General features: G+C 39.3%; 13 protein-coding genes and 1 non-coding gene across 14 annotated transcripts; 8 read left to right on the top strand and 6 right to left on the bottom strand.

Annotated features, from left to right (window-relative positions):
• Positions 1–142: 142 nt before the first annotated feature.
• Positions 143–1,450, top strand: BNA5 (kynureninase; the record flags this gene model as incomplete). The annotated part of the gene is made up of 1 exon (XM_002495818.1): positions 143–1,450. The coding sequence occupies one exon, from the start codon at positions 143–145 to the stop codon at positions 1,448–1,450; it is 1,308 nt and encodes a 435-aa protein (XP_002495863.1).
• Positions 1,451–2,028: 578 nt separating this feature from the next.
• Positions 2,029–4,371, top strand: MSS4 (1-phosphatidylinositol-4-phosphate 5-kinase; the record flags this gene model as incomplete). Its single annotated transcript, XM_002495819.1, has 1 exon — positions 2,029–4,371. The coding sequence occupies one exon, from the start codon at positions 2,029–2,031 to the stop codon at positions 4,369–4,371; it is 2,343 nt and encodes a 780-aa protein (XP_002495864.1).
• A 365-nt stretch (positions 4,372–4,736) lies between these two features.
• Positions 4,737–5,969, bottom strand: ZYRO0C04752g (uncharacterized protein; the record flags this gene model as incomplete). The annotated part of the gene is made up of 1 exon (XM_002495820.1): positions 4,737–5,969. The coding sequence occupies one exon, from the start codon at positions 5,967–5,969 to the stop codon at positions 4,737–4,739; it is 1,233 nt and encodes a 410-aa protein (XP_002495865.1).
• A 646-nt stretch (positions 5,970–6,615) lies between these two features.
• Positions 6,616–6,843, top strand: CPP2 (cysteine-rich palmitoylated domain-containing protein CPP2; the record flags this gene model as incomplete). Its single annotated transcript, XM_002495821.1, has 1 exon — positions 6,616–6,843. The coding sequence occupies one exon, from the start codon at positions 6,616–6,618 to the stop codon at positions 6,841–6,843; it is 228 nt and encodes a 75-aa protein (XP_002495866.1).
• Positions 6,844–7,019: 176 nt separating this feature from the next.
• On the top strand, positions 7,020–7,153 carry ZYRO0C04796r. The gene is made up of 2 exons: positions 7,020–7,056; positions 7,118–7,153. It is a non-coding gene; the product is annotated as a tRNA-Ile (tRNA).
• Positions 7,154–8,172: 1,019 nt separating this feature from the next.
• ZYRO0C04818g (pyruvate carboxylase 2) lies at positions 8,173–11,706 on the top strand (the record flags this gene model as incomplete). Its single annotated transcript, XM_002495822.1, has 1 exon — positions 8,173–11,706. The coding sequence occupies one exon, from the start codon at positions 8,173–8,175 to the stop codon at positions 11,704–11,706; it is 3,534 nt and encodes a 1,177-aa protein (XP_002495867.1).
• A 164-nt stretch (positions 11,707–11,870) lies between these two features.
• On the bottom strand, positions 11,871–12,506 carry DUO1 (Duo1p; the record flags this gene model as incomplete). Its single annotated transcript, XM_002495823.1, has 1 exon — positions 11,871–12,506. One exon carries the CDS (start codon positions 12,504–12,506, stop codon positions 11,871–11,873), a length of 636 nt encoding a protein of 211 aa, XP_002495868.1.
• Positions 12,507–12,672: 166 nt separating this feature from the next.
• ATG12 (Atg12p) lies at positions 12,673–13,347 on the bottom strand (the record flags this gene model as incomplete). Its single annotated transcript, XM_002495824.1, has 1 exon — positions 12,673–13,347. One exon carries the CDS (start codon positions 13,345–13,347, stop codon positions 12,673–12,675), a length of 675 nt encoding a protein of 224 aa, XP_002495869.1.
• Positions 13,348–13,521: 174 nt separating this feature from the next.
• Positions 13,522–15,516, top strand: ZYRO0C04884g (uncharacterized protein; the record flags this gene model as incomplete). The annotated part of the gene is made up of 1 exon (XM_002495825.1): positions 13,522–15,516. One exon carries the CDS (start codon positions 13,522–13,524, stop codon positions 15,514–15,516), a length of 1,995 nt encoding a protein of 664 aa, XP_002495870.1.
• Positions 15,517–15,799: 283 nt separating this feature from the next.
• Positions 15,800–17,626, bottom strand: HPC2 (Hpc2p; the record flags this gene model as incomplete). The annotated part of the gene is made up of 1 exon (XM_002495826.1): positions 15,800–17,626. One exon carries the CDS (start codon positions 17,624–17,626, stop codon positions 15,800–15,802), a length of 1,827 nt encoding a protein of 608 aa, XP_002495871.1.
• A 302-nt stretch (positions 17,627–17,928) lies between these two features.
• Positions 17,929–19,383, top strand: PKP2 (protein kinase PKP2; the record flags this gene model as incomplete). The annotated part of the gene is made up of 1 exon (XM_002495827.1): positions 17,929–19,383. The coding sequence occupies one exon, from the start codon at positions 17,929–17,931 to the stop codon at positions 19,381–19,383; it is 1,455 nt and encodes a 484-aa protein (XP_002495872.1).
• A 364-nt stretch (positions 19,384–19,747) lies between these two features.
• Positions 19,748–20,321, top strand: RAD6 (E2 ubiquitin-conjugating protein RAD6; the record flags this gene model as incomplete). Its single annotated transcript, XM_002495828.1, has 2 exons — positions 19,748–19,789; positions 19,857–20,321. The coding sequence occupies 2 exons, from the start codon at positions 19,748–19,750 to the stop codon at positions 20,319–20,321; spliced, it is 507 nt and encodes a 168-aa protein (XP_002495873.1).
• Positions 20,322–20,495: 174 nt separating this feature from the next.
• Positions 20,496–21,272, bottom strand: GEP7 (Gep7p; the record flags this gene model as incomplete). Its single annotated transcript, XM_002495829.1, has 1 exon — positions 20,496–21,272. The coding sequence occupies one exon, from the start codon at positions 21,270–21,272 to the stop codon at positions 20,496–20,498; it is 777 nt and encodes a 258-aa protein (XP_002495874.1).
• A 190-nt stretch (positions 21,273–21,462) lies between these two features.
• ZYRO0C04994g (uncharacterized protein) lies at positions 21,463–23,091 on the bottom strand (the record flags this gene model as incomplete). The annotated part of the gene is made up of 1 exon (XM_002495830.1): positions 21,463–23,091. One exon carries the CDS (start codon positions 23,089–23,091, stop codon positions 21,463–21,465), a length of 1,629 nt encoding a protein of 542 aa, XP_002495875.1.
• Between the last annotated feature and the right edge of the window lie 310 nt (positions 23,092–23,401).

Raw genomic sequence — 23,401 nt, forward strand, 5'->3', positions numbered from 1 at the left:
TGCCTTCCTTCAACATCTAAGCTCGTTTCCTTATTCTGGGCACTTAATGGGGCTTTCTCGCGTGTGCTTAGCTACTTGTTAAGAATCTCCCTTGTTGAAAATAGCTTTCTATTACTTGTCAGTCATCAGAAAATCAATAAGGATGAATGAAGCTACTCAATTAGAATCCAAATTTCCCGTACCATTGCGTGACAAATTCCATATCCCAACCTTCGCTAGCATGGGGATTGACCCCCATAACAACGATGAGTTAACGTATCTATGTGGTAACTCGTTGGGATTGATGCCAAGAGAAATTAGACAGGCGATTAATAGAGAATTAGATGCATGGGCCTCAAGAGGTGTTGAAGGTCATTTTAACCATCCCAGCGCTACTGACTGGGTTGATGTTGATTTGCCGGTCGTACCCCTTTTAGCTTCTGTTGTTGGTGCCAAAGAGAGTGAAGTCGCTATCATGAACAGTTTAACTACAAATTTAAATGCATTGCTGGTGGCATTCTACAGACCCAGAGGTAAAAAAGTTCAGATTCTATTCGAGAAGGGTTCTTTCCCATCCGACTACTATGCATTCCATGAACAGTCGAGACTACAAGGATTAAATCCACAAGAAACACTTTTACAGTTGGAACCACGCCCAAATGAGCACCATTTACGTACAGAGGACATTTTAAAGGCAATCGATGATCACAGAGACACTTTAGCGCTAGTGTGTCTTCCAGGAATCCAGTACTACACAGGACAATGGTTGAACATCGGTGAGATTACGAAACATGCACATCGCTACGGAATAACAGTCGGTTGGGATTTAGCACATGCTGTCGGTAACGTGCCACTACAGTTACACGATTGGGAGGTCGATTTTGCATGTTGGTGTTCCTACAAATATTTGAACAGCGGCCCAGGTGCTATGGGCGGTGCATTTGTCCATGAGGCACATTCTGCGCATACTTCAATGCCCAGACTAGCGGGATGGTGGGGAAACAACAGACAACGCAGATTCGCTATGCTAGAGAATTTTGAACCCATAGAAGGTGCCTTGGGATTCCGCCAGTCCAATCCGAGCGTAATCGATGTCGTGTCAATACACACATCGCTCCAGCTATTCCAAATGGCGGGCGGGGTTGAAACCCTACGTGCAAGGTCCCTACAACTGACAAACTTCCTCCAAAGACTCTTACAAAGTTCGAAATTTTACGGCAAACCCCGTGGGTTCGTAATAATCACACCAACCCATCACACAAATGACCACGGTGCTCAACTGTCATTGCTTTTTGATACGACCGATATCGATGAGATTTCTCAATCGATTCGTGCGAAGGGTTTGATTGCAGACGAACGTAGACCAAGCGTTATACGTCTCGCACCTGCACCGCTCTACAATACCTTTCAGGAAGTATACAGGACCTTCGAAATACTCGAAGAAGCTCTTACAGAATTCACTGCACATTAGTTTTTTCCTATTGTATTATTCTCCATCAGCGGGTACACAAAGTGGCCCGAAGCGGTAAAAAGAGAAGTGACCGAAATTTTTCTCTGCAGGATGTTCGAAGGGACGGAGAACGAAAAAAGAGGTAAAAAAAGTTAGAAAGAAGCAAGCAAAGTATAATAATAACAATAATATAATTGATTAGAGTATAAATCTATCTATAAAGGAAATTTTACAAGTAGAGACTGCAAAAGAAAGAGAAGGCAAGGCAAGGTAAATAATAAGATTTTAGGCGTTGAGTTTGGTATTGAGCTTGAACTTAACCTTGAGGAACAGATTATCTTCCATTTTTTTTTCTTCTACGCTTTTCTTTCCTTTTTCATCATTCTCCTTTATATTTGTTTCTATAGGTGTTAAGGAGCCGTAGTCCGTTTCCCTCGCATTTGGCATAAAATTCAGTTCTAGCACAAGTACAAGTGTACAGAAAGAGGGATAGAAAGAGAGTAAAAGAGAGAATATAGTGGTGGTATATTTGGAGTTATCCTTTTTCATTATTTTCATTTCTGATTCGTCCTGATTAACTCCACCAAGGTCGATACTGGATGAGTGGTAGAGTCGCTACAGCTACACCAACCGCGTCTGGGAAATTTCTACATACAAGAAGTGGACCTTCTCGTCGACATGAAAAAGATACTGGCCACAATAATAACAAGAAGTGTCAAAACTGCGATCACCAGCATTCGGTTTCATATCATTCATCTTCGAACTCAGAATCCAATATTGACTCACCAAGGCTTTCAGACGGTGAGAGGTCTTCGTCAACACCGACTAGTGTAGACGAAAGTGCAACTGCAATTGTTGCAAAGAAGCAGTTAAATGCAAGGAAACCAACTTCGAATTCAGCTACAACTATAACTGGAAATAACAACAATACTCCTTTACTGGATACAAGGGATATGGAAAACTTAAAGATTAATGGTAATGGTGATAAAAAAAATGATAGTGGTAATAATGGTAAACCTGTAGATCAGAGGATCCAAGGAAAGCAAAGCTCAAAATCTTCACAGCAAAAACATCAAGAAGGCGTGAATCGCAATTACCAATTAAAGTTCGTTAATAAAGAGCAGAATCCACAAGAGGCTCAACAATTACAAGGAGATCCAATGCAGCGTAAGATTTCACCATCTTCCTCATCAGAATCTGTCTTAGAAAATGAAAGTTTGGTTCATACAGATTCCTATATCCATGGTGAAGATAATGACAACGTTCTTTTGAATAAAAGAATTTCAAGAATTTCAACTAGAAAAAGCCGACAACTACCACATCAATCGAGGCAAAGCCTTTTATTACAGGATGGAGGAGGAGATCAAATACGAAAGAGTATTCCATTTTTATCTCATAAACATTCACAAATTTTACCCTTGCGTGATGATGATGGTGATGAAAAAAGACCGTCAAATGCAATGTCAAACAAATCAATGCCACAACTAAGTGGAACAGCACCAAGTGGCAGAAATAATAGTAAATTGGCTTCCGCATCTAGTACATCTTTACCTCCAAATGGTAATGGTAATGGTATTGTTGCCGGTACAAATAATTCAAATCTTTTGAGGAGATCTGAATCTGCAACTGCAGAAATTAAAAAGATGAGAGTTTCACTACTGCATAAGAGAGAAATGAGAAAGAAAAGAAAATCGTTTCTTATGGATGATGATAGAGTTCTAATTGGTAATAAAGTTTCAGAAGGTCACGTGAATTTTATCATTGCGTATAACATGTTAACTGGTATTAGAGTTGCAGTGTCTCGTTGTTCGGGGATAATGAAACCGTTGACACCAGCAGATTTTAAATTTACGAAAAAATTAGCATTTGACTATCATGGTAATGAATTGACACCTTCTTCACAATATGCATTCAAATTCAAAGATTATTGCCCAGAGGTATTTCGAGAACTACGTTGTTTATTCGGGTTGGATCCTGCCGACTATTTGGTTTCGTTGACATCCAAATATATTTTGAGTGAGTTAAATTCACCAGGTAAAAGTGGGTCCTTTTTTTATTTCTCAAGAGATTACAAGTATATCATTAAAACCATTCACCATACTGAACACGTTCATTTGAGGCGGCATCTTAATGAGTACTATCTACACGTCAAGAATAATCCTGATACTTTAATTTGCCAATTCTATGGATTACACAGGGTTAAAATGCCCATTTCATTTCAAAATAAAATTAAACATCGGAAAATCTATTTCTTAGTGATGAACAACCTTTTCCCACCACACTTAGCTATGCATTCAACTTATGATTTAAAGGGCTCTACATGGGGTCGTATGACAAAGATTAATCCAAAATTGGTCAATGATGAAAATTATAAGCCTGTACTCAAGGATTTAAATTTCTTGGATGAAGATGAAAGAATCAAATTTGGTCCACTGAAAAAGAAGAAATTTTTGGAACAATTGCGCAAGGATGCCTTGTTATTGGCCAAGTTGAATACAATGGATTATTCTCTTTTGCTGGGGATTCATGATTTAAATAAGACAAAAGACGAAGAATTGATTGTAAGTGGTATGAGCGGTGATAATTATTCTACTACTGGTGCAATTGGTGCAGGTTTAGAAACTCCAGCACCTATTAGAAATAGCACTGTCGTCCCACATTATTTCAAACAATTTGAAGGTGGTATTAGAAGTTCAGATGCCTTCAATAATGATACAAATATAATTTATTATGTGGGTATTATTGATTGCCTAACCAATTATTCCATAATTAAAAAGTTAGAAACTTTTTGGAGAGGCTTGAGCCACGATTTGAAAGCTGTTAGTGCGGTCCCACCAAGAGATTATGCTGAAAGATTCTATGAATTCATAGAGGACGCGGTTGATCCACTACCACCAAAGAGATACAAGGATGACCCAACGGCTACAAAATACAAGGATTAAATGGAATAAATCAAGTAAGAAAGAGAATATAAAAAATAACTACGTATGTACTTCTCTAATTTACAGTAATAATGATCTGAATTTTCTTCTTTCATTTTCTTCTTTCATCAACCCGTACCGCGCAGAAGGGAGCCTGCGTAGGCGGTTGCTACAGAAATTAAACCATTACTCTATCGAATAAACATTTGACTACGAGAAGCAATAATTGGTCCAGTTGATACACCCTGACAGTTACTATACTCTTATATTTTTATTTTGTTCTTCTAAACTACCTGCTTGTTCCCTCGTACCTACTGTTACAATAAAAAAATTAATAGTACACGGTCTCAATAGTCTTACAGAAAGGCTTAAATTAGCAAATGAGTCTATCCACTGGACTCAGTTTCACTTTGATCCTCAGGATCCTTCTCAGAGCCTCCTCTTCTGTTGGTGTCTTTACCTAGAATGTCACACCTGACTTGTAACCCAATATCATCCAAAGTGTTACCTTGTGAGGTCATTTTGATATTCACCCAAAATCCGGAGAGGTGACCAGAATTGCTTGGTTTAAGGCTTACTTTTAATTGCCCATTTTGCTTGCATCTGACACCTCTATATATGCTAAATTTCCAGCTGCTCCCAAGGCACCCTTTGAGATCTAGATATAGCCGAGCACGGGTATCCTTCGTTTGCATAAAAAAATCTTCTTGTTCGCGCTTATGACTCAATAAATAGTTTGCAAGCTTCCTGCATTGTCCGAGCTGAGCCTTAGCGGAATCTGGGTCATCCTGAAGTGCGGAAACAATCTTATCAAATAACTGTGAGGATGTCTCTGGTGCCTCTGGTGCCCTTTGAGCCTCTTGATCTTGACCAGGAGATGCAGATTGTGAGTTCTGTACTTCCACAGAACTGCCCTCATCGTCGTCCCCTCCTCTCTCATCAAAACCATAATCTGTTTCGTTGGTGATCATATTACACACCATCTCTCCTACCCAGAGCTCCCGGACATTGGCGGCCATAAATTGAAGTTTGAGGGGTTGTCCTAACATTGCTTTGGATGATACGAGGATTTCAACTTTACACAAACCAACCTCGAGATTTTCAACCAATGTGCCATTATGAAGTTTTTCAAAGAATCGCTGCAATCGAGGCCTTGCATTCACAGGATCAAGGAAGTTCTCACTAATCGTTTTGGTGACAACTCGTTCCTTCTTCTGTTGACCCAAAATTTCGTCTTTCCTCGATTCAGGAATGCTTACATCAGGAGCAATTAACTTATGAAGCCTTTCAGCAAAGTCTTCTTTGTCTTTATTTGCAAAGAACTTATGTTCTTTTAGGCGCTTAAGGATAGTATTTAATACCACATAAGGCTCCGGCCATTCCAAGTTCACTGGAATTACCTGGTATGGTGACTTTTTCATTAGGTATTTCACATAGAATATTGCTAAGATAGGATAGTCTCGGTAATTCTCGGCTATGTTGACCATACCCTTAGGTGTTGAAAGCATATTCTGTGCTGGTAGGTGTATAACAGTGTAAGGATATGTCATAAGCACATCGTTCATCATTCTCAGCTCTCTATCGGGTCTGGAGTCCCTAGCATCCCGACTAGTAAACATATTTACAACATCGCCACTTATAATCGCCGTTTCTAAATGAAACCAGAATCCTTATGCTTTAGATTTGAGCAAGTCTGAGGAAATGATCTGGGGTATGTTCCTTTTATATAGTCGGTACCCGTAGCATATGACAGGATGAGAATTTTGCAGAGAGGATATCCACTTTTCGTTTCTAAACCTCAGAAGATTTTTCTTTTGTCCGCAGAGCGCACAGGGAGCTCATTTTCGTACGTAGATTGAATTATGACTAATTCCGCTATGCGGGTGCATGCTTGTTCTAATTTCTCTTTTCTTCTTCTTCTTCTTTCACGTTAAAGGTGACACCTTTCAACTTCCCGATTTGTTTCCCATATGCTTGAAACGTTTTAGCGTGTTTGGAATAGCTGAAATTTGAACTAAATCGGAAATACCTAGGCGTCGAACGTTTGTTTTTGTAAATCCACATCGTCATACGTCTAGTCCGTGGATTTGATTCCATAATGTAAATGGCCATTGCAACGCCTCTAGATCTAGCGCCAAGACAATTTTTAAAATCAAGTTTTTTCTTCCGTATTTTAATAACTTATGAAACTTTAAATAATTTTCGTTATCGAGCTAATCGACAACTTTCCTCAGTACCACAACAAAGGACAACAAGAACAATAAGATGAGTTACTACGCTCAACCACCTCAACAAGGCTACTACGGTCCACCTCAAGGTGGCTACCCACCTCAAGGTGGTTATCCACAACAAGGTGGTTACCCACAACAGCAACCTGTCGTCTATCAACAACCACCACCACAGAAGCACGACAGTTGTCTCGATACATGTTTGAAATTACTATGTTGCTGCTGTTTGTTCGAAATGGTGTGTGGTGGTGACGGAGATTATTAATTGATCTGGTCTTTTATTTTACATAATAGAGTAGTTTTGTTATTTGTAAACAGTATCTCATATTATACTATACCATATTAAACGTACTTCATCTCACTGTTTTATATTTTTTTTTCTAGATTTCCTGTCTACCGGGGTATAAAACCTGGTCCAATTTACTTCCAACCATAGAAAATGCTCGTGTAGCTCAGTGGTTAGAGCTTCGTGCTTATAGTTGAATTCGGTTCTCCGAATCACACTGTGCGAACGGCCTTTCAAGGCAGGTCTTCAAGCAACGCGACCGTCGTGGGTTCGAACCCCACCTCGAGCACTTTCAATTTCATTATTTTTTTGTTTTTTTTTTCGTTTCCTGTTTTTTTAATTTTGTCGGAACAAGGACAGTAAATCACCGTTGGTTAACAAATAGTTAATTTGAAGACACTGGTATAAAAACAACAAACGTGAATAGAGAGTTTAATGTTTGGATTTTCAAGTGGTATCATTTCTAAACACTTAACGCTCTTTGTAGAATTTAGACAGTTCCTCGTAACCCAATTACAGCAGGGTTACTTCTCCTTACACTTCTTACACTTCTTACATATATTTCCACTATTGCCGCTAGTATTCGAAAACTATCTCCGCACACACACAGGTCGCGCCTATAACGTAATTTGCTTGTGATGCATCACAAGTCATTTCCCCACATCTTATAAAGAACGGGAAAATATTACAGAAAAAAAAACAACCTTCCCTTTTAACCGCCACTCTGGAATTTCACATTTACGCAGGATCGTAATACCGAACAATGGAAGTGATAAGACTAAAAGCTTGTTAGCAGGCAGCTGAGCTTACTTCTTCGCCAAAATAGCCGCCTATGCAAACACACGTGATACAGATGCTGCCTATGTGTCACGTGTAATTACTCTCCGTTTTAGAACCGCACTGCTTCACCGAAATCTTACGATATCAATTTTTTTATCATCGTTGTTATTATTATTATTATCATCTTTTTTTTTTTTTTTTTTTTTTTTTTTTCGGAATTAGAACTCCTTCTTCCACTGCTAACCGGTTAGTCATAAATGGATGACCACTAACAGTGACGTCGTCGTTTCTCATTGGTTCAAAACTTTATGCGCATGACGCTTCGCGGTGGGCACTTGAACGAGTGTTGCAGCGCATCGGCGAGTTAGCCTATAATACTATAAAAGATTGACCCTCAATCATACAAAGAAGTCTCATTCTGGAAGAGACTGACAAGAATAGAGAAAAAGCTGAAATTGAAACTCTTGGATTGTTTCCGGCTCTACTGAAAAAACAAGCAATCGTGGTAAAGCTGCACAATCCATTACAATGAGTACCAAGAAGTTCTCTGGTCTCAGAGACAACTTTAGCCTTTTGGGTGAAAAAAACAAGATTCTAGTAGCTAACAGAGGTGAGATTCCAATTAGAATCTTTAGATCCGCCCATGAACTGTCTATGCGCTCTGTCGCAGTCTACTCTCATGAAGATCGTTTATCAATGCATAGATTGAAAGCTGATGAAGCTTACGTCATTGGTGAAGAAGGTAAATATACTCCAGTCGGTGCTTATTTAGCAATTGACGAAATCATAGCCATTGCTAAAAAGCACAATGTCGATTTTATTCATCCTGGTTATGGGTTTCTTTCAGAAAATTCTGAATTCGCTAAAAAGGTCGAAGCAAACGGTATCACATGGATTGGACCCCCAGCTGAAGTGATCGACTCTGTTGGTGATAAAGTTAGCGCCAGAAACTTAGCGGCTAAGGCTCACGTTGCTACCGTTCCAGGTACACCAGGTCCTATTGAATCTGTTGACGAAGCTATCGAATTTACAAAGAAATATGGGTTCCCAGTTATCATAAAAGCTGCCTTCGGTGGTGGTGGTAGAGGTATGAGAGTGGTTCGTGAAGGAGATGATGTTGCGGACGCATTCCAACGTGCCTCTTCCGAAGCTCGTTCTTCCTTTGGTAACGGTACATGCTTTATGGAAAGATTTTTGGTTAAACCTAAGCATATCGAAGTGCAACTCTTGGCTGATAACTATGGTAATGTGGTTCATCTTTTTGAAAGAGACTGTTCTGTGCAAAGAAGACATCAAAAAGTGGTAGAGTTGGCTCCTGCCAAGGCTTTACCTGTAGAAACTAGAAATGCTATTCTAACTGATGCTGTGAAATTGGCAAAGACTGCAGGATACAGAAACGCTGGTACCGCTGAATTTTTAGTCGATAACGAAAACAGACACTACTTTATTGAAATTAACCCCAGAATTCAAGTCGAACATACTATCACCGAAGAAATTACGGGTATCGATATTGTCGCGGCTCAAATTCAAATTGCAGCTGGTGCATCCTTGGACCAATTGGGTCTGCTGCAAGACAGAATTACTACCCGTGGATTTGCCATTCAATGTCGTATCACTACAGAAGATCCATCTAAAAACTTCCAGCCGGACACTGGTAGAATTGAAGTGTACCGTTCCTCTGGTGGTAACGGTGTTAGATTGGATGGTGGTAACACTTATGCAGGTGCGGTCATTTCCCCTCATTACGATTCCATGTTGGTCAAGTGTTCCTGTTCCGGTTCTACCTATGAAATTGTTCGTCGTAAGATGATCCGTGCTTTAGTGGAATTCAGAATTAGAGGTGTCAAGACCAATATCCCATTTCTGCTGACTCTATTGACTCACCCAACCTTTGTCCAAGGTCAATTCTGGACTACTTTCATCGATGATACTCCACAACTATTCCAAATGATTTCTTCTCAAAACAGAGCGCAAAAACTACTGCACTATTTGGCAGATTTGGCAGTCAATGGCTCTTCTATCAAGGGCCAAGTCGGTTTGCCTAAACTAAAGACACATCCAACTGTCCCTCGTCTGCACGGTTCCAATGGTGAAGTTATCGATGTGCTAGCCACACCACCACCAAGTGGATGGAGGCAGGTACTCCTAGAGCATGGACCTGAAGAATTCGCTAAACGTGTGAGACAATTCAACGGTTGTTTGATCATGGATACCACTTGGAGAGATGCTCACCAATCTTTATTGGCCACTAGGGTTAGAACTTACGACCTAGCGGCCATTGCACCTACCACAGCCCACGCACTATCTGGTGCTTTCTCTCTAGAATGTTGGGGTGGTGCTACTTTTGATGTTGCTATGAGATTTTTGCATGAAGATCCATGGGAACGTTTGCGTATTTTGAGAAGATTGGTTCCAAATGTTCCATTCCAAATGCTGCTGCGTGGTGCTAATGGTGTGGCTTACTCCTCATTGCCAGACAATGCCATTGACCATTTCGTTAAACAAGCTAAGGAAAACGGTGTTGACATTTTCAGAGTTTTCGATGCTTTGAACGATTTGGACCAATTGAAGGTTGGTGTTGATGCTGTTAAGAAAGCTGGTGGTGTCGTTGAAGCTACCGTTTGTTACTCCGGTGACATGTTACAACCAGGCAAGAAGTACAACTTAGACTACTATTTGGAAGTCACTGAACAGATTGTAAAGATGGGTACTCACTTCTTGGGTATCAAAGATATGGCAGGTACCATGAAACCCGCTGCAGCCAAGTTGCTTGTTGGATCCATTAGAGCTAAGTACCCTAACTTACCTATCCACATTCACACTCACGATTCTGCTGGTACTGGTGTTGCCTCTATGGCTGCTTGTGCTGTCTCAGGTGCTGATGTGGTCGATGTTGCCGTCAATTCCATGTCTGGTTTGACTTCTCAACCATGCATGAACGCTCTATTAGCGTCACTTGACGGGGAGATCAACACTGGTATTAATGCCAACTACGCTCGTGAGCTAGATGCTTACTGGGCTGAAATGAGATTATTGTACTCATGCTTTGACACAGACTTGAAGGGACCTGACCCAGAAGTGTATGAACACGAAATTCCTGGTGGCCAATTAACCAACTTATTATTCCAAGCTCAACAATTGGGTCTAGGTGAGAAATGGATTGAAACCAAGAAAGCCTACAAGGAAGCTAATTACTTGCTTGGCGATTTGGTCAAAGTGACTCCAACTTCCAAGGTTGTTGGTGACTTGGCTCAATTTATGGTTTCCAACAAGTTGACCTCTGATGACGTCAGACGTTTAGCTAACTCTCTAGATTTCCCAGATTCCGTCATGGACTTCTTTGAAGGTTTGATCGGTCAACCATATGGTGGATTCCCTGAACCATTGAGATCCGATGTGCTAAGAAACAAGAGAAGAAAATTGACCAACCGTCCAGGTTTGGATCTTGCACCATTCGATTTGGAGGCTGTCAGAGAAGACCTACAAGACAGATTCGGTGACACTGACGAATGCGATGTCGCTTCTTACAACATGTACCCTAAGGTGTATGAAGATTTCCAAAAGATCAAGGAGCAATTTGGTGACTTATCCGTATTGCCAACCAAAAACTTCTTGTCGCCACCAGGAATCGGTGAAGAGATTGAGGTCACCATTGAACAAGGTAAGACTTTGATCATCAAACACCAAGCAGTTGGTGATCTAAACAAGGAAACTGGTATGAGGGAAGTTTACTTCGAATTGAACGGTGAATTGAGAAAGATTCCTGTGGTAGACAGATCTCAAAAGGTGGAAATCGTTTCCAAGCCAAAGGCAGATGGTCACGATCCTTACCAGGTCGGTGCCCCAATGGCAGGTGTCATTGTGGAAATTAAAGTGCATAAGGGTTCTTTGATCAAGAAGGGACAACCAGTGGCAGTCTTGAGTGCCATGAAAATGGAAATGGTCATCTCCGCTCAAACTGATGGTCAAGTCAAAGAAGTACTAGCTAATGGTGGTGACAATGTGGACGCTTCCGACTTGCTTGTAACTTTGGAAGACGCCGTCCCACCAAAGGAGAATTGATGATAGACGACCCTCCCCCATTTAATCTTATAATGATTTGTTCTCTTTATTAATTGTTAATTATTATTATTATTATTATTATTATTATTATTATTATTATTATTATTATTATTATTATTATTATTACTATTGGTATTATTGCTCATATTTATAATTGTTAAGAGTTACCGGAACATTTTCCTCGTACTACTTGCTGTTGGCCTCGTTAATCTTTCGGTGACATTCGGTATATTGGGTCTAGTAAATTTTGATCTTGGTATCCTACTATTTCCTGGTTTTGAAACTCTTGAATTTGTCTGTGGACCCTTGAGTGGATCTTGTCTTGCTGGAACCTGTGCATTTTTACGTGATACCTCTTTCTCTTGTTCCTGCTTTAACTGTTCTTTTAAAGATTCATTCTCTCTAACCTCTGCCGCCAACAATTCTTCACTAGTAGTGCCATCTTTTGTAGATAAAGTACTAGCATGCTTCAAATAAGCAGGTGATTTCATCAACCGATTGATATAACCAGCTTGAGACTGTATATCGATCCATGAATCCAGCATGGAATTTGTTGACTTACAAATCTCATGAATACGATCTAAATGTTGCGGTATGGATAGTTTTAGAGAATTCTCCACATTTTCCACCATGGGGATGATTTTATCAAGCACTTCCAACTCTCTAAGTAACGACTGTGTAGTAATAACTGAATTCTGCGAATTGGGATGATTGTTACTATCATCAGGCCCTTTACCTAAATTTGACCGCATTTCTTCGAACATTTGTGGGATAAGTTTATTGAGTGCAAATGAATCCATCTTCAATTCACTATGGGGGTAATGCCTATTATCAGCTTTTCTAATGTCCTTTTGCAATATTGGTATTAGTGGTTTAACAATACTAACATCGCGTTATTATAATAAATCGATGAGCTTGATGAGCATGACTATATAAAGGGAAGTGCAAATTCTATTTATCTAATATTTACCCAAATGCAGTTGTTCCGCAGTAACTTACAATTAATTCATCACCAACTTTAAAGTGTGACCACAGATTACCTACAATCAATTGGGGATTTGGTGCAAAAGAATTATTAATGTAGCAAAAGACTTCATCCACCTTGATCCTCTTCTTTAAAAATTGTACCACTAATGAGAACGGTTGAGTAGCAGTTATCTTACATACCGATGGATTTATCTGTGATATTGATCCAATGGGTTGGAACCTTATCTGTACTTTCTCCTGTGACTTTGTGGTGCCACTTGCCTGTTTCTCAATCTTTTCGATTGCCCTATTAGTGACTTGAGGGAGTTGATGTAACTGTAAGGAAGCTGATATTGGTACATCTTGCGTAGGTTCGTAGCTATCGTCAGATTCAATTACATTTGTAGGTTCAATCTTTGAATTAGCATCTGGAGCAACTACTTCTTGACTACTATCTAACCCAAGCATGGATAACCTTCTACTGTAATGTTCCAATCTGCTTTGTACTAAATTGCCTGTCGTAGCATTGCGAGGTGTACCAGAACTAGAAGACTGTTGTTGCTGCTGCTCTTGGTGTAACTGCTGCTGCTGTCGGAGACTGTCACTGACGGAACTGACAGTGCTTGATTGTAATGAATCATCATTGTCACTCTCACTCTCAAGAATTCCACTCATATCACATCAACAGGACCATCACTTTTTATCTGATAGTGTTTAGTCGTAAGTTAGGTTTCAATATCAGTTAGCCATACCTTTAACAAACTACCTTACAAAAACATACCCGAACCAAAGAACTTACTATCATAGAACATTCAAGCACTGAGAAGGTGAAAACAATATACTTACCATATGGAGAATATTGATACGGTTTGTGAGAATCTCGAAAAGGCATTTGCTGAGCAGAAGGATGACTCAGTTACACTGGCAACTATCATTGATATGTATGTGGTGCAAATCAATGATGAAGGTAGTAACAAGGACAAGGAGCAATTCTTAACCAAGTTACTTGATCAACTAAGAGCTTCTCCAGATATTGTTGCAGAGATTGGTTGGGATTTACCCAGGGGGTTGCTCAAATTCTACAACAAGAAGAATATTGATGTAGATGCTAAATTGAAATCTAACCCGATTGTGGGTCTAGTCATGCAGTGCTTTAGTGAAGTGGCATTGTCTGGTAACCCAAAAGAATGCCTACTTACTGGATGTGAAATTCTGTCAGAACTAACTACTATCCAGATTAATGAACAAATGTTAGAAGATGATAGTAAAGAAGAAGGAGACGTCACCAAGGATGAAAAGAAGACCGATGAGAAGGGAGAATGGATTCCAGAACCACCACATAGAGATCCTGTTGAATTTTTCCTTTACTTAAATTCTTACGTTCTTTTCGAATTGATTCAAACCGCTTTAAAGCGGATTGCAAGTCTTTACCCATCGAAATTTTTAGGTATGGCGGTATCTGCCATCTACAAATTTGTTAGGAATAATATCGATGAAGTCTACAACACACCATTCATACTACGTCGTATCTACACTTTTTGTAGGGGTTACATCCCTCCTGAAATACCCAAACAGTTATTGGAAAATACTAAATTGGAGAAAAAAGAGTTGGATAAGATTACTGAAGATGAATCTATTTTACAAGGTCAATTGTTACGCAGCCTATCCACTTTTGCAGTAGGTGAGTGTTTAAAGAATAAAGCCTCTAGACTGGATCTCGAATATTTCCATCGTTTGAGAAACACTGAGTTCCATTTGTCGGAAAATGATGAAGAATTAGTCTTAATCTCCAAAAGGTTTTATCAGCTTATGTTTTCATTTGATTTAGATGTCAAGGAACAATTTCTATCTTTCATTGAAGAGACAAAGGGTATCTATAAGGCTTTACCCCCTGATTCGGAGATTCCAAACGATGAAGCTAGACGTGCCATTGGCCAAGTTGTGTACCAATTATCATACACATACCAATTGCAGAAATTGACCAAATTGAAACATTTAGAGTTGAACTCTAATGGTATATTCATTTTGTCAGGTCTTCACTACCAGGAAACTCAAAAACATTTGTATCCTGAAATCAGTATTAAAGATACAGTTCTTCTGTACATCAGATGTGCTACGCCTTCATTGTTTTCTAGTACTTATACAAACCTGTATGCCGAAGGCACTGCTAGATACTGGGTTTGGGTTGCCATCACTAATAACAAGGTCCAGAAGTTGAGAGAGGAGTTGTCGGAATTACCATCTTATATTAGAACTGTATTCCTACAGATGGTTTTGATGCAAAGTTGCAACCAGCCAAATGAAGAGGCTAGAATGATATCATTTACCCTCCTAACACGTATTATGTGTTTAATGCCTGAGGATACATCGTTTGAATTTGTTCTGGATACTTTGTTAACATGCCCCTTCACTCATGCTAAGATCGCCGTGCTGGGTATTTTGAAAGATCTCATGTTGAGAAACTGCCAAAACAAGCAAAGTCTAGAGGAACAATTTTCCAATATGAACTTAACATCCAAAGATTCCGATAAAAGAAGTACTTCTACATCACCCCCATCTTTACCTCCAAGAGCTTACATTGACATCAATGAAGACAGAATGGCATCCATTCACAGTGCTGCAATGATGACATTTCAAGACCAAAAAGCAAAGGGAAAAGATAAGCATATCTTGATATTGAATTTTTTGAACTTCTTCAATGGTTTAAGCCAAAAATGGGATAAGAATTTATTGCAAGCGGTACACAAAGAGGTGGCTCTTCAATATAATGAGAAGACTAAGGAAGATGTTCCAGAAGTAGGATTCATCAAGATCGCAAATGAAACTTTGGGAAAACATTTATGAAAATTGCTTACCAATTACAAGATGAAATTTATCAATGATTCTAGATTCTTCAATTCGTACTAACTCCTGTTTTTAGTTATAGTTATTATCATATCATAAAACAATTATAACATATACATACACATACACAGACACACACAGACACACAGACACACACACAGACACACACACACACACACACACACACATATATATATATATATATATATATATATATATATATATTTATTAGCTAATTAATTCGCTATGTGTGATGAGCACTAGGTCAAAAGAATCTTCCAGATTATTTGTTCTTCACCCCTCCTCTCTTCATTGTCCCATCAGCCCTCTCCAGGCTTGCATAATGTCCTTTTTCTATCAATGGCCCGAAATATACAAAGAAACCGTCTTTTGTAGCTGCTCTTTGTTCTTCCCACAACAGTTCAGTATCATCGATGAAGGGATCCTCCGTGTCATATTTCCCAATGAGACTCTTACCTTTGTTAGGATGTGATTTTTTTTTGGGTGATGCATTCTGTTTTGATTCTTCACCTTCCTCCTCCTCTTCTTCCTCACCATCTTCTTCCACTTCTTCAATATCATCATCATCTTCCTCTGCGGCTCCATCCATATGAGTACCACTAATTTGACCGAATAAATTCCTTTTAGCGGCTTTCAAATCAGTTAAGTTACCACCACCATTGTCTACTGAAAACTTGTCTTGAACCACCTTGTAAAAATTGAATACCACTTGTCCATTTTCATCCAAGTATTCATTAGTCTCCGTAGAATACAGTGGAACATCTACTATCAGTGCTGGATCTTCTGGCTCCTCTTGGGTCTTACCGCGTTCTAGCACCTCAAGCAGTGAAGGTGATTTTATGGGGGGAGCTGCCGTCAGTTTCTTGGGTGTTTTTGCTGGTTTGGCCGTCGGTGCAGTTTCCTTCTTTACAGGTGGTTTCTTCTTAGTATCTATGGGTTTTTTATTAGTCGTATTGGTACCACTACTAACACTATTTTCCTTTTTAACAGATGTCTTGCTTGTTGGTTTATTATCTTTCTTTTCATTAGACTTCGAGGTGTTTAGTGCAGAGTTTTCCTTTTTAACGTTTCCTGAATGAGTATCCTTTTTAGCAGTGGAATTGTTATCCTTACTAGATGAATTATCCTTTTTAACATTACCATTGGTCCCATCTTTCTTTACACCGGCAGAGGATTCTTTTTTCGTGGATGCAGAGCTATCATTTTTTGTTGCACCGGTCTTATTGGATTCCTTGTTAGTTGATGACTTTGGTGAAGTATTTTTCTTAGGTTCGACAGAATTATTACTCGACGAGTTGTTCTGTTTGTCCTTTGACTGCGGTATTGATGACATGGAATTAGATTTTTGAGCCAGCTCAGCTTGTGTCTTATTTTCACCGACTAGGTTACTCATAGTTTTCTTTAACTGAGCTTGTGGCGGTACGCTAACTGGAGAGCTCATTCTTGCAATAAGTACACCTGGCGTATCTGTAGACGAATCGTTAGAATCTGACGGTGCACTACCGGGTATTTGAGTCGGCAGAATAACTTTGGGGGAGGCACGAGATGCCACTGGTGCTTGTAAAGGTGCATCGACTTGACTCAACGGTGGTATTTCACTTTCCGATTTAATTGGAGGTAAAGGTGCACTACTACTTTCTTCACCATTTGATGATAAAAGTGAAGAAATCTTAACCTGCGTTCTCTTGGCATTAGACTCCTTCTTACTCGAATAGTCGATTGGTTCTGGGGTTTGACTTTCGGAATCACTCCTTACAGTGGGAGGTACATTGGATGCTTGAGAAATCGTCGGCGATGAAGATTCAGTCGTTGAACCGGGTGAAGGTCCTCTAGCTATATTCCTATTCTTGGCCAATTCTGCTGCAATATTAGGGATTCTCCTATTATCCCACCTAGTTCTCTTTACACCGTGTTGCCTGTCATCCTTCTTTGAAGCTCTCTTCTTATTAGACTTGGCTTGGGTATCTTTATTTGATGAACCATCTTTGTCCGTATCCTTATCGTTATCGTTATCATCATTCTCTTCTAAAGCATCTTTCACTGAATTTTCAGCTCCATCACTTGCTGGTAAATCATTAGGTGCTTCCATTGGAGGTGTTTCACTACTGGATGGAATTGTATCTTGCTTATCAGAATTTGTAGCTTTTAAATCATTCTAGTCAGTATGAAATCCAAGTTGGGAGGAAAGGTAAGGAAGATTATTAAACTTACAATCTTGATCCATTATGAGCTGCTAAAGGGCTCTTTGGGCTCTTCTTTGTTTGTATTCTGTACAAAATGCAATATCTTTTCATGTACAACCGTTGATGAAACTTTTGATATTGAAGAACTTCAACTAACTTTAAACTTCAACGGTAACGATAGACAACAATTAAGCTGGTAAAAGTTACCATGAAAGGGTTTCAGAAATGTAGTAGACGATTTCAACATAGTGCTATACCCTTTGACATCACTAGGATCCCCAATTTTACCAAGTATTCGGCTGTGAAGCCTATAAATGAAGAGCTAGCTCCCTATGTCGTTGAGACTATGAAGGCATTCCCCTCCAGATCTAAACATGTTAATCAACAGCACTACTATCATAATTGGGAGGTATTAATTAAATCTTACGCACAAAAGAGGCCACACCCCATGTCGCTGACGCAACTGGCTCAGTACTATGACGATTCCACTAAATTAACCAAGCAAAAGATAATCAATTCAGGTAAATTTGTGAGGGAAGAACTGGCCATTAGAATGGCGCATAAACTGAGTTTACTTCAACAATTACCGTTTTGCGTGGTGAATAATTTCCATTTCGTTCAAGTCTATGAATCTTACTACAATATATTTGAGAGATTTAGAAAATTCCCACAGATCCAAACACTGGAAGACAATTCTAGATTTGCAGACTTCTCCAGTCGGATTCTAAGGGATTATAACACTCTAAACTTACCCCATCTAGTGATGGGGGCACTTGAGTGTACCGCACTTGGTCTTTACCCACAGGATAAGATGGATGCGTTACTATCAGACCTTTTGAGAGCGCGTATTTCAAGAAGATTGATTGTTGAGGAGCATGTTAGCATTACGAATAATTATCTAAGTGGTAAGAAGGAAAACAAATTGGTTTTAGGGGATATTTTCCAAAAATGTGCCGCTAAGGATTACATATTAGACGCAAGTCGAGCCTGCCAACGATTTATCCAAGACATGTACTACGACAAAGTTCCACTTCCGGAATTGATAATTAATGGTGATGTTGGATTAAAATTTTATTTCCTACCTATTCATCTGAGGTATCTATTGTACGAGATTTTGAGAAATGCTTATGAAGCCACTACGAAGGAGTTTATTAGACGAGGGTTAGACAGACCAGAACCAATCGTAGTCACCATCATCCAGAACAGGGAATCCTTTTTGTTTAGAATTTCTGACAGGGCAGGTGGATTTCCCTACAACGACAGAAACATATGGTCATTTGGTAAATCCAAGGAAAAGGCCCGCGAATCATTATCTAATTTCCACAAATTACCAGGCCTGCAAACCGTATCTATCTATGACCATTTGGAACCTAATGAAAATACACCTTCACTGAATAAACCTTATATGAACACATCATTGGATCCCTTGGATCATTCGAGTCTCACAGATAGTGGGTTACAATTCGAAAAACCACTAGTTAAACTTTTAGAGAGATCTCATCGCTACAAACTGGGAATTGGGTTAGCCATGTGTAAGGTTTACGCAGACTATTGGAATGGTGATTTGACATTACATTCAATTCAAGGTTACGGTACGGATGTGGTATTAAAATTGGGAAATCTAATGAATCATACGAGCAAATTGCAAATGGACAGGGTATGAATATTCGAATATTATGGACAACTATTTAAATATTTATTATTATTATTATAATATGACGTCGGCTATCGTCACATGTTTATCACATGGCCTTTTTTCCATAGCGAAAGCTGATGAAAAAAAAGTGCCCGGCTTTGTATCTTTAACACACATTACCTAACCACTAACGCTCATACTAAGAAGTATTCACTAGCAAGGATTTAAGGAAGTACTTTACGACTTACATATAGTTAGGGAATCGTACCTCAGGTGTTGAACACAAACTATACAAACTTCCCTTTGCCCTACATTACATTGACACCGCTTCGTTTCAATATCTTTAGAATCTGAAATTGATCAAATAATAAGAATATAGAATAGGAAAACAATGTCGACACCAGCAAGAAGAAGACTCATGAGAGACTTTAAAGTATGTTTTATTTGTTCCTAAAATCGTATTTCTCGAGGGTATGAGATCACTAACACATTTTGATTAGCGCATGAAAGAAGATGCACCACCAGGCGTATCGGCATCGCCATTGCCTGATAATGTTATGGTATGGAATGCAATGATTATTGGACCGGCTGATACACCATATGAAGATGGTACATTTAGACTACTATTAGAATTTGATGAAGAGTACCCTAATAAACCACCACATGTTAAATTCCTAAGTGAAATGTTCCATCCAAATGTTTATGCCAATGGAGAGATATGTCTTGATATTTTGCAGAATAGGTGGACACCGACTTATGACGTAGCGTCCATACTTACGTCGATTCAAAGTCTTTTCAATGATCCAAATCCTGCGTCTCCAGCTAATGTAGAGGCAGCAACTTTATTTAAAGATCATAAATCTCAATATATCAAAAGGGTCAAGGAAACTGTAGAAAAATCGTGGGAGGATGACATGGATGATATGGATGAAGATGAGGAAGATGAGGAAGATGGAGATAACTAAAGAAAAGAAAATGAAAAATAAAAAATAAAAAAACAAGAGAAAAATTCGAGAGAGGAGGATTTAATGTTTTTCTTTGAATATTTTGCTGCATTGGATATCATATGAATATTGTCTATTGTCTGCATATATATATATATATGTATGTATATGTATATTATTTTATCTAGAACTTGGTTACACGGAATTTGATAAAACTGTAATTTTGGCCTGAGGGTCCTGTTGAAGCCGCCATTCCTGCACTCCGAACACTATAGAAACTAGGATTGCTGACCAAAGTATGCATCTCGTTGCGGGATCCAGCTTTGTAGTTTGGAAAATCTTTGATCTTTGATCTGTGATTGTGTGTAAATTAACCAAATGAGAAGGCTTTAATTTGTGTATTTTAGTTTGACCATCGGTGGTTACAGGAGACGGTATTTTGAATGCAAAATCTAGCGGTTTTTCTCTGGAATTAAATGGTATACTCAAACGAGGTCCATGTGAACCAAATGCAAAATAGAACTGTAATTGCTTCATGTATTGCGGAATTTCATTCCAATGTTTATTAGAATCCATGGAGACGGCCTCTTGAATTAGTTCGACTTGTTGGGCGTTTAATTTAGGAAATTGCTGAACTAAAAGATTAGTTGACATAAGGGAAATAGATTCGTCTAGATTAAATTTATCTTGTAACAACCGTTCTAATTCTCCTGATTCAATCTGTTGTCTTAAATAATTCTGTTGGTTTAAAATTTCACGTTCCTCGTCCTCAGGAGTCTCTGCATTGGCTTGAAACATGGATGCAATATCCTTTAGGGAAGATACCATTAATTTGGATCCATCCGCTTGACCATCTTTCGATCTTCTAATTCGATCTGCTTGTTTAATCAGCAGAGATTTGGGCGGTAATCGAGAAGAAGCTTGTGTATAGAATCTTGTAAGGATGCGAATTGGAAAGCGGTACTGACTCATGATGGCATAATCTTTTGCTTGCTCCTCTCTCACTGCAACGTTCCTGTACTAAGGTCTTAGAACATTTTTCATCCTTTAACTGACGTCGTAAAAATTGAAATAATGCGGTTCACTTGTTCACTCGTTCACATATAAACATATACAAAATAAAAATGTAAGAAGTAATGCGTATCGATACGTTGTCCAAAAATTAAACATAGACACTACCTCTCTGCCTTCTTGCACTCTGAGGATCAACCTGTTTGTGTTCTGTTTGACTCCTTGCCAAAAGACTTAGGATATCTGTCAATGAAACGACACCAATCAATTTACCAGTACGATATTCCTTTTCGAATAAATTAGTGGTTGGAGGCGTAGGAGAAGGTGGATCCTCGATTGCTGACATGATTGGAGAATGCATGTAAGTAGGACCACTTGAATGGTGGTCTTCATGGTGTCCAGCTGAATCTAGCGGTAAATCTGGCGGTTGAACGATCCACAATCTATGAGATTGAGTTGCTACCAACTTAGCCAGCGTTCTCGCCAGAGAACTGGTTGGATACACATGGAAGATGGGGAAAGAATCTTTACCCATCTCCAGACCTCTGACATTTAGAATGATGCTAATAAAATGACGACAGGATTTGTGCAATAATGGGTATTGCGAAGTACGGGTTACATGCTTAACGTCAGTGACGGAAATGTTACCGATTAAGTTATCCTGTTGATCCACAACTGCAATTGATGAAATTCTCTCCATGTGCATTTTATAAAGCGCCATAATCAAAGGTTCCTCGCCTTGAATCGAAATAACCCTAGACTGTCTAGAAGTAGGCTTCGTATGAGAATTTAACATACCAATTTCCAACTTCTGCAGGGAAGAGTTGAAAAGATGCTCCAAATTATTAAATGATCTGGCATTTTCCCATAGATGCCTGATCAAACGCCTTTGAGAAAGAATCCCCTTTATCTTTGTCATCTCAGGGTTAGTGATGGCCACACGATGTACACCGGAACCCAGAATACCCATCACATGGGATAGAGAATCGGTTTCTGGCAACTTGTAAAAAGGATTCTTTGGGGTCAATTTAACCATTTCCCCCACGGGGACAGGCTTACCGTTCTGACAATCCTGTTGAATCTCCTTATTTTGTACTTGAATCTTATTCAATGCCAACAATAAATATGAATTCAAATCATTATAATCAAATGTCAAACAATTCATATCACCTTCATACGCTTCCACCGGCAGAGAGGTTAAATGATGTTTCATCAAAAGGTTAAACGCTTCCTCCACAGATGCAGACCCAGATACAAAGATTAGTTTGTTCTGTTCTACCAACTGTGACAGGGGGGTATGTTGCCATTTTTGAGAATGTAAATTTTGAAGACATTGGGTAGTCGTCGGGGTCATCTTAACAGACTCACTATCGTTATCCCTGCTTGCGGATGATAACGAATTGACCGATGTAGACGATGCGGAGCCAGTTGAAGAATGAAGTGAACCTAGATTAGGATTTACACCGAGTGGAGCTGGTGACATCGCGCTAGCGTTCGTCAACCCACCACGAAGTTCTGTCTGGGGATTTGCAGGTTGTGCATTAGATAAACGCCGTAGACGCTGCTGCTGCTGCTGCTGCTGTGATCCTAGGTGCTGTTGTTGCTGTTGTTCTTGTTCTTGTTCTTGTGATTGTTGGCCAGGAGCGATCTGTCCAGATTGTTGTTGGTTAGGGAGTTGGGGAGGGGTGGATAACATTTCTACGATGCTTGCATGTCTGGAAACGTTATTACCACTTGAACCAGTACCTGTACCATTACCGCTACCGTTGCCATTCGACATTCTGCAGTGATTCAACTTTAGGTGAGCACTCTTGGTTGTTACCTTGCATGGGGATGGGGAACATGCAAACTTTTCGCCTTTTGGATCGTCTACCGGATCCCTACATTTAAATCGTACTATACGGTGCCGGGGGAAGAATGGAAGGTACCTGAAAAAAACACAATAATGGATTAATCATGTTGGATTAAAGGGAGGGTGCGCCGGAAGAGCGATCATACAGAGTCTTTAAGGATAATTAAAAAAAAAACAAAAAACAACAGGACAAAAAAACACCTCATTCAACTCTCACTTGGGCAGTCTAATTTGCCAC

The sequence above is a fragment of the Zygosaccharomyces rouxii genome (genome assembly GCF_000026365.1).
Source record: "Zygosaccharomyces rouxii strain CBS732 chromosome C complete sequence".
In the NCBI taxonomy this organism is placed as follows: domain Eukaryota; kingdom Fungi; phylum Ascomycota; class Saccharomycetes; order Saccharomycetales; family Saccharomycetaceae; genus Zygosaccharomyces; species Zygosaccharomyces rouxii.